General features: G+C 38.2%; 1 protein-coding gene across 1 annotated transcript in view; it reads right to left on the reverse strand.

The window, feature by feature from the left end:
* The window catches only part of CCDC18 (coiled-coil domain containing 18), a 209,898-nt gene that overhangs the window by 10,698 nt on the left and 182,664 nt on the right, over positions 1–16,536 (reverse strand). The window contains exons 24-25 of the mRNA XM_006831049.1: positions 13,363–13,500; positions 10,116–10,316 (exon numbers count right to left, since the gene is read on the reverse strand). Of these exons, the coding sequence (XP_006831112.1) occupies positions 10,116–10,316; positions 13,363–13,500 (339 nt within the window). The remainder of the gene's footprint in view (positions 1–10,115; positions 10,317–13,362; positions 13,501–16,536) is intronic.

Genomic DNA, 16,536 nt, shown 5'->3' on the forward strand with positions numbered 1-16,536 from the left:
GGCTGTTGTAACTGCATTTTCTTTAAGTCTTGTAGCAGTTCTTCAGAAAGATCTTTATCATCATGCATTCTGAAACTTAGATCACTAGCACTTATAGAGCGACGTAGTTTTTTACACTTGAAAAAAGAGGTGTGAAAATGTTTAACTAACTTTGGATCCTCAATGTCTGGCAGTTTTTCTGTTGCAACCGATAGAAACTTGATGTCTTCTGCCCTTTCATGTCCAGAAATTTTAGCTTGTAACCTTGATAATTCTGATTCCTACAAAAACAATTGGGGCATAGTAAATACTCAGTACATTTTTATTAGGTGATTGAACTACTTATAAAATTATAGACTTTTAAAATCATCTAAATCAAATACAGTAACAATATTCTTAAGAGTTTTCAAAGGTATATGTAAATACTTTACTATTTATGATAGTTTCATTTGGAGATAATTTCATGTATTCATTTCAAATATGTCAAAACTATGTTAAGTTCTCTAAAAACGAAAATTTTTTTAAAGGACAAATTTTTTTTTTAGTGTTAATCACAACATCAATTTCTATTCAAGATTGCAATGTTACAATACAAATTCCACTGTAAAAGTATAGATGGACACTCCCTCTTTAGTTAATCTAACATGCAATTACACAAATAATGACTCCCTTAAGAATTTCTAATAGGAATTAGATATGTAGTAGCTACTCTGCTTTACATATCCTCATCAACCAGAAGAAGAAAGAGGAAAAAAAGAGTAATCTGATAAATTTGATGAACTTGACCTACACCTATGGCTGCAATAGCTCAAAAGAGGGAACAAATCTACAGCAATGATCATTCCCACTCCTCCATACACAGAGTAGACAGGGATAGGCAACTTGGACACTGGCTACCCAAAATGGCGGGGCTACAAAGGCAAGAAGTGACTGGCTTACAAGCTTTCAAGAGGGAATCTAGATTCAGAGGGCATGAAGGAAGGTAGAATCTCCACTGAGCAGTATACAACCTGTCTAGGCGGGGCTGATGAAACGAAATGCAGGTGGGTTTCTTGTGATACAACAGTGAATAATTGTTATCAGGACTACTTGTGAGGGTTGGAAATGTACCAAGGAGGGGAGTGATTAACTTTTTGGCCTAGGAGTGGAGGTCCCTGGGACCATCAAGGGAGAAGAACGGAGAGCGGGACCCTACCCAGAGAAGCAGTGATGCCTGAGATGGAGGCAGAGACAATGACGTGGAGAGTAGGAGCAGTTGGGGACTTTAGACACAGAGAGGGAGAGGGGCTGTGTGCTGATGACTGGGGGGCAGGCTTGTAGTGTATACCCTTTGGTTGGTTGATGATGCATGGAGGGGATTGTAACCATAGCAATGAAACGATATATGATAGGATGAATGTAAAACTAATGCTCTCCCATGTAAACTATCACATAATTCACAATAAAACATTTTAAAAAAAAACCACTTTATTAAACTAAAAATTTTCTAAGAAAAAGATTTAAGATACTGTTTATAAATAATACTTAATAAATCAATGCTCGTTAAACTTATTTCTACTATTCTTTCAATATTGAGTTTTCTTAACTTTGATATTAATACACTGAAAAAACATAAAATCTCAAAAAGTAAAGAGATAATATTTTAATTTTAAAAGGTAATAGTACAAGATAACTTCAAAAAGTTCATGGAGGAAAGTTCTAGTGGTTAAGCTAGTGGCAGGAGCAGCCAGGAGGAGCCGTTTTGGGTGAGCTGCTGATTAAACCCCATCAAGATGACAACCTCCGAAAAGCACCAAGACTTCATGCAGAGCCCATGGGGGAAAAGCCAGTGAGGAACAGCACAGAGACTTCATGCAGAGCCCATGCGGGAAAAGCCATGAGGAGTCTCGCTGGGATTGGTGATGTTCTGGGCGAGAAGCTGGGGGAGAGGGGCTTCGACAAGGCATATGTGGTCCTTGGGCAGTTTCTGGTGCTAAACAAAGATGAAGATCTCTTCCGAGAATGGCTCAAGGACACATGTGACGCCAATGTCAATCAATCCCAGAAGTGCGTTGTATGCCTTCGAGAGTGGTGTCGCACCTTCTTATGATACTGCCTGGGGAGCCCCCATGTCCGCAGGCCTGGGTCTCCAGAGTGTGGGGTGGAGTGGGGACTCCTCTCCTGTCCTCTGCAAAGGACAAGTTTGCTGTTGTCATGCCCACATCCAATGTGCTCCAGGGCCTTTTAGGAATTCACTCCCCTCACGATTTCAGCCTTTGTGGAATTCTCACTCTTGACCGAGTCCCCGTCCTCATTTCCCTTGCGAGTTCCCTGATGACAATTACCAGCATTCCTGAGTGGATTCCCAGTCCCTTCATTACTCTTACCTTCATCTCTGGTCTATTTTAAGGCCATCTGGCTCCTTTCTGGTAGAATAGTCACTGCCCTTGTAAAGTTTTTTAAATCAATAAAGTCAGTGACTTTCAAAATAAAAAAAAAGTTAATGGAACATCAAGGCCCTTCAGGACAAATCCCCTTCCAACACTGAAACTCTAAGGGAACACACGAGCAGGCATATAAGCTCGCTGGTGACCATGTTGGTCTACCTGTGAGTGGAGTTCGGGGAAAGACAGTAATGAAGACATGGGCTAAGTATGACCATGTTCCATAGATTCCTGCTGACCTTGAGATGAGAGAGAGAAGAGGAAGGGCTGGTTGGTTTGAAGTTTGGGAAGACTTGGGAACTCCTGAACCCATGCACATTGACCTAGTTACTGGGGGCTAGCCAGAGCTCAGAGTGAAGCATCCAGCGGATATGAAGTGGGGGGAGGCACACAAGAACTCTCAAACTTACAGATAGTACCCATTTGACTTAGCTTGGATGCCTGATGATTAGAACTTGACTAGAGAAAAATAAAGAATTTTTATATAAGAAGCAAGTATAAATTGCTAAAATTTGATGAACTTGACCTTTACTTATAGATGTTGTTGTTATTAGGTACCATTGAGTCGGTACTGACCGGTAGCAACCCTAGGCAAAGCAGAACGAAACACTATTCAATCCTGGACCAACCACACTACTATTACCACATTTGAGTCCATCAATGTTGCCACTTGGCCAATCCATCTCGCTGAGGGTCTTCCTCTTTTTCTCTGACCCTCCACCTTACCAAACATGATATCCTTCTCCAGTGAATGATCCCTCCTGACAATATGTCTGAAGTATGAGAGACGAAGTTTGGCCATCTTGGTCTCCAAGGAGCACTCTGGCTGCACTTCTTCCAAAACGAATCTATTGGTTCTTCTGGCAGCCCATGGCACTTTAAGTATTCTCCTCCAACACCATAACTCAAAAGCATCAATTTTTCTACAGTCTTCCTTAATCACTGTCCAGCTTTTGCATGCATATGAGGTTATTGAAAATATCATGGCTTAGGTCAGATGCACCTTAGTCAAGAGGACATCTTTGCTCTTCAACACTTTAAAAAGGTCTTGTGCAGCAGATTTGCCTAATGCAACACGTTAATTGATTTCTTGACTGCTGCTTCCATGAGTGTTGATACTTGACCCAAGAAGAATGAAGCCCTTGACAACTTCAATCTTTTCTCTGTTGATAAGAATATTGCTTATTGGTCCAGTGGTGAGGATTTTGTTTTCTTTATATTGAGATGTAATCCATACTGAAGACTATGCTCTTTGATCTTCATCAGTAAATGTTTTGAGTCCTCTTCACTTTCAGCAAGCAAGGTGGTATCATCTGCATATCTCAGGTTATTAATGACTCTTCCTCCAATCCTGATGCGTTTTTCTTCATATAACCCACAGCTTCTTGGATTATTTGCTCAGCATACAGGTTGAGTAAGTATGGTGAAAGAACAAAACCTTGTCACACACCTTTCTTAATTTTAAACCATTCAGTGTTCCCACATTCTGTTTGAACAACTGCCTCTTGGTCCATGTACAGATACCTCATGAGCACAATTTAAGTGTTGCGGAATATTCATATTTCGCAACGTTGTCCATAGCTTGTCATGATCCACACAATTGAAAGCCTTTGCATAGTTAATAAAGCACAGGTAAACATCTTTCTGATATTCTCTGCTTTCAGCCAAGATCCATCGGACATCAGCAATGATATGCCACATTCCACGGCCTCTTCTGAATCCGGCTTGAACCGCTGGAAGTTCTCTGTCAATGTATGCTTGCAGCCGTTTCTTTATCTTTAGTGAAACTTTACTTACATGAGATATCAAAGATATTATCCGATGATTTCCGTATTCCGTTGGGTCACTTTTCTTTGGAATGGGCACTAATACAGATCTCTTACAATCAGTTGGCCAGATAGTTGTCTTCCAAATTTCTTGGAGAGATGAGTGAGTGCCCCCTGTGCCGCCTCACTTTCTTGAAAGATTTCAACTTTTATCCCATCAATTCCTGGTGCTTTGTTCTTTGCCAATTCTTTCAATGCATCCTGTACTTCCTCCCTAAGTACCATTGGCTTCTGATCATATGCTACCTCTTGAAACAGTTGAACATCAGCCATTTCCTTTTGGTACAGTGACTATGTATTCCTTCCATCTTCTTTTGATGCTTTCTGTATCACTCAATAATTTGCCCAAAGAATCTTTCAATAATGAAAGTCAAGGCTTGAATTTTTTCTTCAGTTCCCCCAGCTAGAGAAATGCTGAGCATGTTCTTCCTTGGTTTTCTGATTCCAGATCTTTGCACATTTGGTTGTAATATTTGGCTTTATCTTCTTGAGGTGATCTTTGAAATTTTCTGTTCAGTTCTTGTACCTCCTCATTTCTTCCACTTTCTTTAGCATCTCTATGCTGGTGAGCAAGTTTCAGTGTTTCTTCTGATATCCATTTTGATCTTTTCCTTCTTTCTTGTCTTCTTAATGACTTTTTGCTTTCTTCATGTATGATGTTCTTGATGTCATCTCCCAACTCTTCTGGTCTTCGGTTTTTAGTGTTTAATGTATCAAATCTGTTCTTCAGATGATCCCTAAATTCAGGTGGAATACATTCAAGGTCATATTTTGGCTCTTGTGGACTTGTTTACATTTGCTTCAGTTTCAGTTTGAATTTGCATATGAGCAATTGATGGTTTGTTCCACAGTCTGCCCCAGCCTTGTTTTCACTGATGATATGGAGCTTTTCTGTTGTCTCTTTCCACAGATATATTCAATTTGATTTCTATGTATTCCATCTGGCGAGGTCCATGTGTATAATCATCTCTTATGCTGTCTAAAGAAGGTATTTGAAATGAACAAATCGTTGGTTTTGTAGAATTCTATCATGCGATCTCTAGCATCATTTCTATCACCAAGGCCATATTTTCCAACTACTGATCCTTCCTCTTTGCTCCCAACCTTTGCATTCCTATCAGTAGTAATGATCAATACATCTTGATTGCATGTTTGATCAATTTCAGATTGAAGAAGTTGGTAGAATTCTTCTATTTCACCCTCACTGGCTTTAGTGGTTGGTACGTAAATTTGAATAATAGTGGTATTAACTGGGCAGGCTTCCCTGTAGGTGAATGGATATTATCTTATCACAGACGGCATTGTACCTCATGACTGATCTGGATATGTTCTTTTTGACAATGAATGCAACACCATTTCTCTTTAATTTGTCATTCCCAGCATAGTAAACCACTTTACTGTCAGATTCAAAATTGCGATTACCAGTCCATTTCAGCTTACTAATGCTAAAATATCAATGTTTATGCATTCCATGTCATTTTTGACAACTTCCAACTTTCCCATAGTCATACTTTGTACATTCCATTTTCTGACTTTCAATGGATGTTTTACAACTGTTTCTCTTCATTTTGAGTTGGGCCCCATCAGCAAATGAAGGTCCCAGGGGATTTAGTCCTATAGGCTTTACTCCACTCATGTCATCATGGTCAACTCTACTTTGAGGAGGCAGCTCTTCCCCAGTTGTATTTTGTGTGCCTTCCAACCTGAGGGGCTCATTTTCCGGCACTATATCTAACAGTGTTTCTCTGCTATTTGTAAGGTTTTCAGTGACTAAATATTTTGGAAGTAGTTTGTCACTCCTTCTTCCTAGTCTATCTTCATCTGGAAACTCATCTGAAACCTGTCCGCCATGGGTGACCCTGCTGGTATTTAAAATACCGGTGGTATAGCTTCCAGAATCACAGCAACTCACAAGCCACCACAGTATGACAAACTGACAGACAAGTGGTGGTGATCTCATATAAGTAGTTCTTAAAAAGAACACTATGGTCAAGGTATGTGTGTGTGTGTGTGTGTATATATATATATATGGCTTTTTTTTTTTTTTTTTTACTAGTTGAGCTAAGCTATTGTTCAGTTTTAAGACAACTTCAGGCAATATTTTCAAGCTGAGGTTTAAAGGTTATCTCAGTGACATAGTGTCAGGGGTTCATCTATCCTTCATGGCTTCAGAAAGTCTTAAGTTCATGAGAATTTGAAATTCTTTTCTATAGTTTCCCTCTTTGAATATGGATTTTCTTCTATGGAATCTTCAATCAAAATGTTCAGTAATGGTAACCATACACTATCCATTTCTTCTGGTTTCATGGCAAAGCAAGTAGCTATTTATGGAGGCAATTAGCCACACATTTTATATCCTCCTCTCCTGACTCTCCTCCTTTCTCAGTTGTTCCAGGTGAAGAGAGACCAACGTTGTGCATTGGAGGGCTGCTTGCAAACTTTTAAAGCCCCAGGCACTACACAACAAACCAGGAGGTAAAACAAAGCACTTAACAAATTATCAGGGCAATTCACTCAGATGTCCCTAAACCTCCAAATCAAGGAACCAAATCCTGTGACATTTGGTTATACATAAGCAGCGGCTATTCTTTTTTTTTTTTTTTTGGGGGGGGGGGGGGGGGTTGATAGGGGGCTTCATCGTTGTAAATATATCTAACACACCCTTTTATTAATTCCGTGTTTGATAGGTATACAAATAGTTACAGCAATTACAATAATCAGATACGCACCTCTACCCTTAATGTGATTTTTTTCTATCACTATTAATGCCCCTTTCCTCTTGCCTCTCTTGCTTCCCACCTCTTGTACTAAAAAAGATTTTTTCTTTCTACATTTGCCTTTTCTTGTCATTTTATGTAAGTGAAGTCATACAATATTTGTCCTTTCATGTTGTTGGTTTTCTCTTTGAACTTATTATTGTAAATTGAGTCAAGTTTTACAGACAAAAGTCATCAGTTTTACATTAAATGAAATCACTTTGTCTCATCTCAATGACTACAATCCCCTCCATTCAATAACAGCTGTCCTACTTCCTCCTTGTGGCCTCCTATTTCCATTCCACCCACCTTCCCATCCCTTCTCAACTTTGGTGGTTACATGCCATGGAGTAGGTTCCAACTCGTAGTGAGCCTACATAGGGTTTCCCAGTCTGTAAATCTTTCAGGAGCAGAAAGTCTCACCTTTCTCCCACAGAATGGCTGGTAGTTTCAAACTGCTGACCTTGAGGTTAGCAACCTGACTCGTAACCACTACGCTACCAGAGCTCCCTTAGATAAATGTTGCCCTTCTGATTTTGAACAACTGACCAGTCCATGGTGAGCATATCTTACTAGTGTTGTTGTTCCCCCTGTATACATAGCTACTGCTTGGCTGAAAATTGGGTCACAAAGGTGAGTTCTTTTCCAGACCTGAAGAGTGGTCATAGGCCGTTAAGTTTCGGGTTCCTCCAATCTCTTTCTGACCAGTAAAAATGGTCTTTTTAAAAATGACTTTTGAGGTTTGTCCAATGTATTTCTCCAACTATATTCAGGATTTTCTAATATGGCCCCATTCAGAGTTGGTAGTGGTAGCCAGGCACTATCTAGTTCTTCTGGTCTCAAAGTCATGGAGATTGATGTTCACATGGCCCATTAATAACCTGGACTAATTGTTACCATGTGTCTTCAATTTTCATCACTCTTGTTTATTCTGGACAGGGAGACACCAACAGTTGTACCAATGAACTTTTAAGAACCTGTTGCTATTCACCAAAGTAGAATGCAGAACACTGTCTTTGCAGACTGTATGCCAATTGACCACAGAGTCCCCCAAGACCATTGTCCTAAGCCGCCAGGCCCAGTGACTCACTACTTCAAGGTGTTTAGTAATGTCTAAGACGTTTTCATAACTTTGCCCCCTATACGTGGCACCACATTCATGGATACATTTGTAGCAAAAGTAAATAACCATGTACAAATATCCTATGCCAAACCCTTATATATCTGTGGTTCTACTTCCACTCTTCCTCTCACATGCATTCAGCTTGAGTGTCTATTCATGCATCTACCCAGAGATCACCGTTATTGCAGGACTACATATGTGTATATAACAGTATTTACCTCTGTTGCCTTTAACCATTGCACTTTCCCCTTGCCTTCCCCTGCTGCCATCATTTTTTTTGTCAACCTCCCTCTTATTGTACATTGTCTTCCCTTTCACCTAAGTTAACACAAGGTTTTCAGTTGCTAACCCTTCAGAAGTGGTCCACCTCTCCTTCTTTCTTTTATCTTAATTAGTCTGGAAGCTCCACTGAAACCTGCCAGCCATGGGTGACCCTGCTGGTATTTAAAATATTCATGCCATAGCTTCCAATATCATAGCAACATGTAAGCCACAACAGTACAACAAACTGGCAGATGAATGGTGGTTTGGTGTATTATGCTCATTGATTTTGTAATGTTGAACAATCCCTGTATTCATAGAATAAATTTCACTAGGCCATGGTATATGACTCTTTCAATATACTGTTGGATTCTGCTTGCTAGCATTCTGTCAAGGATTTTTATATCTATATCAGTAAGAGATACTGGCCTGCAGTTTTCTTGTGGTGTTTTTGTCTGATTTGGTTGTCAGAGTTATGTTTGCTTCCTAAAATAAAGCATGGACTATTCCTTTCTTTTCTATTCTTTGGAAGTTTTAATCAAGTATAATATAAATTTTTAGGATAAATTCATCACAATGAAAATTTGTAATGTTATATAATGTTGCAAAGTCCCAGAACATTATTAATGTTTCAGTAAAAGCATAATTAGAGTGTTCACCCTAAGCATAATTTTAGATTATGTCTATTTGCCTTTCCTCTAAAATTGTAAACATCAATTTTACTAGAAAAGGAACTTAAGAATTCAGATTAGTAATTAGTAATATTTCTGAGATATTATTTGATTATTTTTCTTTTCATTAACTTACATTTAGCTATAAAATCAATCATTGCATTACAATTACCACTGAGTTTGTTCTTTTTTAAGTTCCTGGCTGACAACTTTATCACATATTGGCAGTTTTGAACCAATGTTACATCTTTCATTTCTCTGCATTAATAATGATATTAATTCCAAATTTCAGAGAAAACTGCCATAATCAGTAGACGTTAACAAATAGCAATGCGCTACACAGAAAGTGGTATCTATACTCAAATCTAGTAGAATTTTTTTTTAAATTATAATCTTGTCATTTATACTTTATGGTTTTTAAAGGAACTTGATAAATTTTGAAAAATGCTTCCACTTTTTTTAGGTACATGGAATATAAAACCATCTGGTGTGGCGCTGGTGGGTTAATGTGCCAGACTGCAAAGCTGTTTGAACTGCAAAGTCAGCAGTTCAAGCTCACCAGCTGCTCCTCAGAATCCCTATACAGGGTTGCTATGGGTCAGAATCAACTCGACAGCACTGAACAATAACAACAAGCAATTATTATGGCTGATGAATTTATAAGTAGACATTTATAGACTATTTCTCTGTTGGTAATATGATAGCATCATCTTTAAAATTACCAAATGCAATGCTTTCTAAATGCAGTGCTTTGTATTTAAAGTGGTCATAGTTGGTCATACAACCCTCTACAACCAACAAGGACAGGAAAAATAAGTCATAAACTTACTTTCTCATACATTTGCTTCATGTACTTTGTTCATTTACTTTGGTGGTGGTGATTACGTACCACAGAGTCAGTTCCGACTCATAGCGACCCCGTACAGGGTTTCCAGGGCTGTAAATCTTTATGGGAGCAGAAAGCCTTATCTTTCTCCCACGAAACAGCTGGTAGTTTCAAACTGCTGACTTTGCTGTTCACAGCCCGATTTGTAACCACTATGCTACCAGAGCTCCATATATATATATTCACTTACTTTAATAAGCAATGCTTCATTTGTAGCTTCAATCACTTCATTCCTGTCTTGAACTTGTTGATGCAAATTGCTTACAGTGTCCTGAGCATCTTCTAATTCCAGTTTTGCCTTTTCTAATTGTTCATTTAATTGCTGAACAGAAGTTTTTTGAGAGTCAGCAGACATCTTCCACTTTGCATGGTTTTCTTGATGTGAGAGTATCTACAGAGGACAAAAATTAGAAAAGGGAAAAGAAAGAAAATAGGGGCAATTTGGTTTCAACAACATTCTAAGGCTTTTCACTTTCACTTATTTTTCTCAAAAGTAATTCTGTTTATAGTTATAAACATTACATTTCTAAACAAAATATAAATGCAAGCAAGGGGAGAAAGAAACTGTCTTACATTTACTTAAGAACACTTAACCAAATGCAGTGGACTCTACTTAGATCTTGATTTGAACAAGTAAAGATTTTTGAGACAAGTGGAGAAAACTTAACCATTTAGGTATATGATAAAATTAAGGAATTACTTAATAAACAAGGAGGAGGGATCAGTGGTTGGAAAATATGGTCTTGGTGATAGAAATGATGCTGGAGATAAAATGAAAGAATTTTACAAGACCAATGTGTTCTTCATTGCAAACACCCTTTTTTTTTTTCAACGTTTGTTGTTGATAGGTGCCTACGAATCAGTTCCTAATCATAAAGACCATGTACATGCACCAAAGAATGAAACACTGCCCAGTCCTGTGCAGCCTCACAATTGTTGTTATGCTTAAGTCCGTTATTGCTGCCAATCCATCTCGTTGTGGGTCTTCCTCTTTTTTGCTAACCCTCCACTTTACCAAGCATGATATGTTCTTTTCCAGAGACTGGTCCGCCTGATAATATGTATGGAGTATGAAGACCAAGTCTCGCCATCCTGAATCCTAAGAAGCATTCTGGCTGTACTTCTTTCAACAGGTTTGTATGTTCTTTTGGAAGTCCACAGTACTTTTAATATTTTTCTGCAACACCAAAACTCAAATACATCAATTCTTCTATAATCTTCCTTAGTCACTGTCCAACTTTCACATGCGTATGAGGCTACTGAAAATACCATGGCTTGGGTCATGCACACTTTAGTCCTCTTTGCTCCTGAAAACTTTGAAGAGGTCTTATGCAGCAGATTTGCATAATGCAATACATCGATTGATTTGACTGCTGCCTCCATGAGTGTAGATAGTGGATATCAAAGCACAATGAAGTCTTTGACGACTTCAATCTTTTCTCCACTTATTTTGATATTATTTATGGGTGCGCCTGTGAGGATTTTGGTTTCTTTATATTGAGATGCAACCCATACGAAAGGCTGTGGTCTTTAATCTTCATCCGTAAGCATTTTAAGTTCTTTATGTTTTTAGCACACAAGGTTGTACATTGCAGGTTGTTAATGAGTCTTCCTCCAATCCTGATGCCATGTTTTTCTTCATATAACCCAGATTAATGGATTACTTACTCAGCATACAAACTGAATAAATATAGTGAAAGAATACAACCCTGGAACACATCTTTCCTGATTTTAAACCATTTCTTGGTTTAAGCCATTAAACTATTTCCTGATTCTAAACTGTTTAAACAACTGCCTCTTGGTCTATGTACAGGTTCCCCATGTGCACAATGAACTGTTCTGGAAACTCATTCTTTGCAATGTTATCCATAGCTTGTCATGATCCAAATAGTCAAAAGCCTTTGCATAGTCAATAAATCACAGATAAGCATATTTTTGGTAATCTACGCTTTTAGCTAATATCCATCTGATGTCAGAATTGGTATTTCTCGTTCCACAACCTCATCTAAATCTGGCTTGAACCTCTGGCAGCTCCCTGTCAATGAATTGTTGCAGCTATTTTTAAATTATCTTAAGCAAACGTTTACTTGTATGTGATACTGTCTGATGATTTCTGCATTCTGTTGGATCACCTCTGTTTGGAATGGGTACAAATATGGATCTCTTCCAATTAAGTTGGCCAGGTAGCTGTCTTCCAAATTTCTTGGCAGAGATGAGTGAGTGCCTCCAGTGCTGCATCAGTTTGTTTCAAGATTTTAATTTGTACTCAATCAATTCCCAGAACCTCAGTCTTTGCCAGTGCCTTCAGTGCACCTTGAAAATCTTCAATATCATTAGCTCTTGATCATATACTACTTCTTGAAATAGTTGAACACTGAACATTTTCTTTTGGTACAGTGACTATGTATTCCATCTTCTTTTGATGCTTTTGGCATTATTCAATATTTTGCCCATAGAATCCTTCAATATTGAAAGTCGAAGCTTGAGTTTTTTCTTCAGTTTCTACAGCTTGAGAAATGCTGAGCGTGTGCTTCTCTTTTGGCTTTCTAACCCAGGTCTTTGCACATTTGTTACAATATCTGACTTTGTCTTCTTGAGCTGATCTTTGTAATTTTCCATTCAGCTCTTATACTTCCTCACTTCTTCCATTTGCTTTATAGCATCTCTACAATGGAGAACAATTCTCAGAGTATCTTCTCACATCCATTTCGGTCTTTTCCATTTTGTCTTCTTAATGACCTTTTGCTTTCTTCAATTTATGATGTTCTTGATGTCATCACACAACTCTTCTGGTCTTGGTCTCTGGTGTCTTACACATCAAGAGCATCAAACCTGCTCTTGAGATAATATCTAAATTCAGTTGGGATATGTTCAAGGTCACATTTTGGTTCTCATGGACTTGTCATTTTCTCCATCTTCAGTCTGAACTTGCATATAAGCAATTGATGATCTGCTTCACAGTTGGCCCCCAGACTTTTTTGGCTGATGATATAGAGCTTGTCCACCGTCTCTTTCCACAGAAGTAGTCAATTTGATTTCTGTGTATTCCAAATGGAAAGGTCCATGTGTTCAGTTACCTCGTATGTTGTATAAAAAATGTATTTACAATGAATAAATCACTGGTTTTGCAAAATTCTGTCATGCAAACTCCAAGATTTTTTCTATCACAAAGGCCACATTTTCCAACTACTGATCCTGGCTCTTTGTTTACAATATTTGCATTCCAATCACCAATAACTATCAATACATTTTGATTGAATGCTTGATAAATTTCAGAATCAAATTGTATGATTAGACTATCAGCAATGAAGATCACAATTATGACTTATAGACAACTACAATGAACATTTGAAAAAGGTAGACTTATATTTTTATTCACATAAGTCAACCCACTTTACTGGGGGCTAATGAAACCTTTTTATTTTTATTATTATTACCTCATGATGATAAGCTTCCTTGAGAGATTCTACTTCTGTTGACAATTTCTTGATTTCTGCTTTCATTCTTGCTTCTAACTGAGCTTCACGTACTTGTGAAGCTCCCAATTCTTCAGCTAAATGGTTTCCACGAACTTCCTTAAAATGACATATTGAGTAAAAGCTACGTAACTTATTTAGTTATTATACCTAAACCAATCCAGAAAAGTATAAGCACTTATAATATATAAATACACATATCATCCTAACTTATTAAATGACATACTCATAAATCTATACATTTAAGAGACTCCGGAATGAGAGAATAATAATACACTGCTTGCCATCATAATAAAAGTAAAGTTAATTAATCATTATTTCCTATAGAAAAAAACTAATGGCTGCAGCATATGGAACTCTGGCAAATTATAGTCTACTCTTAGTCAGATATACCTGTGCACTTCCCCCCCATTTTTAAATATACAATTTATTTTCATATATATATACATATATATGTACACTCAAAAATATTGTTTGTCCTTACATTAAAATGTGAGCTAGGTTTACATTTGGATAAAGATATGTCTCTTCTCTGTATTTTCTAAACTTTCTGAAATGAGTATTATTAATTCATTTTATAATCAGAAAAAAAATAAACATTACAGATGATATATTAAAGTTTTCTATTATATGGTTGCATAAATCCATATTCCAAAAAGTAAAAATGTCCTTTTTATATGAGCCCTGGTGTGGCAAGGATAACACCCAGAGAAAGGTTAAGAAGAGACTTTTTGTTTAAAGCCAGAGCCAAAACTGAGAGGTAGAGGGAAACTACTTGCAATAGGAACCCAAGGATCTTTTTAGAAAGAGACAAACATTTTTCTGCCCCTCAAGTGTTTTGACTAGTTTCTGGTAGATTTAAAGATGGTGCCCCAACCAAGTTCCAGGTGCAGCAAGGCTCCTGAAATAAGACATTGTACCAGGGAGGCAGTCCTGACTCTTAAGAAAACAGGAATGTAGAATTTTAAGTCTGAGAATTTGGCCCAGTACTCACCCCCAAACCAGCCACCTTGAACCCCTTGTTCCTTGTTGTGTTGTTAGGTGCCGTCCAGTCGGTTCTGACTCATAGAGACTCTACGTACAACAGAAAGAAACACTTCCCGGTCCTATGCCATTTTCACAATTGCTGGTTCGCTTGAGCCCACTGCTGCAGCCATTGTGCCAATCCATATCACTGGGGGGGCCACCCTCTTATTCTTTGGCCCTCCTCTTTACCAAGCATAATGTTCTTCTCCAGGGACTGGTCCCTCCTGATAATGTCTTAAGTATGAGAGAAGAAGTCTGGCCACCTTGGTTTCTAAGAAGTATTCTGGTTGTACTTCTTCCAACATAGATTTGTTTGCTTTTTGGGCAGTCCAAGGCATCTTAATATTCTTCTCCAACACTGTAACTAAATGCATTAATTCCTCTACAGTCTTCCTTATTCATTGTTCAACTTTCATATGCAACTTTCACAGGCTACTGAAAATATGATTTGAGTAAGGTAAACTTTATAAACCTGTGCACTTTTGCTCACCAGATATTTTGTTTGCTTGTTAAGAATCAGTTGTGGGTTTGTTTGTTTTTTTCCTGCTTTTACTTTTATTTGCATTTTATTTTAAGCTTAACTTACTTGTGAGCCATTAAGTTTTTGTTTGTTTCAGTTTCTTCTGAGATAATCTTTTTCTTCTGTGCAACCTCCTCTTCTGGTTTAAGAACAATTTGTTCCTTTTCCGTGACGATCATCTCAATATGGCAGGGTGAGCTCATGTAGGGGGTGATCTGACCATGAGCTCTGTAAGTTCGGTGGAACATCTTGGGAGCTTTGTTGACCTGGATGTGCTCAATGACCAGAGACCACATCTAAACCCTTAAGTTCAGCATTGCTCTCTACATTTTTAAGCATGTGCAGCAAAAATTCAGCGCTCTTTTTGGGCCACCATCCCTATGTCCAACCCTACTGTTTGGCCCGGGCACACCTACCAAGGCCACCATTGTAACATCGGAATGGTACACATTCTTCTGCAAAGTTTCTGGATATTCATACCCTTGATGGCCTGGGCAGACTCATGGGTGTTCTTAAAATGGACCCGGAGATTTGAACCTCTAGATTTGCATGATTTTGTGGGGTTTTCTGGGTCAAGTGAGTAGCGAACCATTTTGTGAGATTACCTCAGGCCGCTTATGAGAAGAGCTCAGTTGTATTTTCATCCAAACCTATAGGGTGGCTATGAGTCACACCAACTCAACAGTGCTTAACAACAACAATGAAATATGCAAAAATAAAGTTATTTTTATGCCAAAATTAAGTTATACAATTTGACATAGCTCAATGAAAGTGAATCACAAAAATATGCTATCCAATTAGAAGCAGTCAAGATAGTTGTAAAATTTGTTGTTGTTGTTAAGTGCCGTGGAGTCGGTTCCAACTCATAGCGACCCTGCACAGGGTTTCTGAGGCTGTAAATCTTTAAGGGAGCAGAATGCCTCACCTTTCTCCCGCGGAACTGCTGGTAGTTTCGAACTGCTGACCTTGCGGTTCACAGGCCGATTCATAACCACTACGCTACCAGAGCTCTTGATTAATTCACAAATGTCTTTTCATTCTCTACTACTTAAAAAAAAAAAGGAAACTACAGATGATGATGGAGTATGAGTATGGTTATTTGACCTATGATGGTGGTGATGATGTGCCGTTGAGTTAGTTCCGACTCATAGCGACCCTGTACAGGGTTTCCAAGGCTGTAAATCTTTACAGGAGCAGAATGCCTCATCTTTCTCCCATGGAACAGCTGGTAGTTTCGAACTGCTGACTTTGCGGTTAGCAGCCCGATTCATAACCACTACACTACCAGAGCTCCTTTAAGTAAGGCAAAATCCTAACTGAAGGACCCATAAGCAGAGAACCAAGACATTGGCCCAAATTAAAAGTGACACATGAATATGCATGTAGAGTTTTTGTCTAAAATAAAATATTTTAATGTATCATTATCAATAATTCCATACTGACTCACTTTTAAAAAGAAATTTATTAGATAAAATCCATTGTATTAAACTTAGATACTGTTGATAAAGACAGAAATTAGATAAGGCTAGGCAACTTTCCTTTTCCTAGTATACCCCAAGCACCCAGTTGGTAAGTGCTATCGAGTCAGT

Source organism: Chrysochloris asiatica, unplaced genomic scaffold (genome assembly GCF_000296735.1).
Source record: "Chrysochloris asiatica unplaced genomic scaffold, ChrAsi1.0 scaffold00002, whole genome shotgun sequence".
Taxonomy (NCBI): Eukaryota; Metazoa; Chordata; class Mammalia; order Afrosoricida; family Chrysochloridae; genus Chrysochloris; species Chrysochloris asiatica.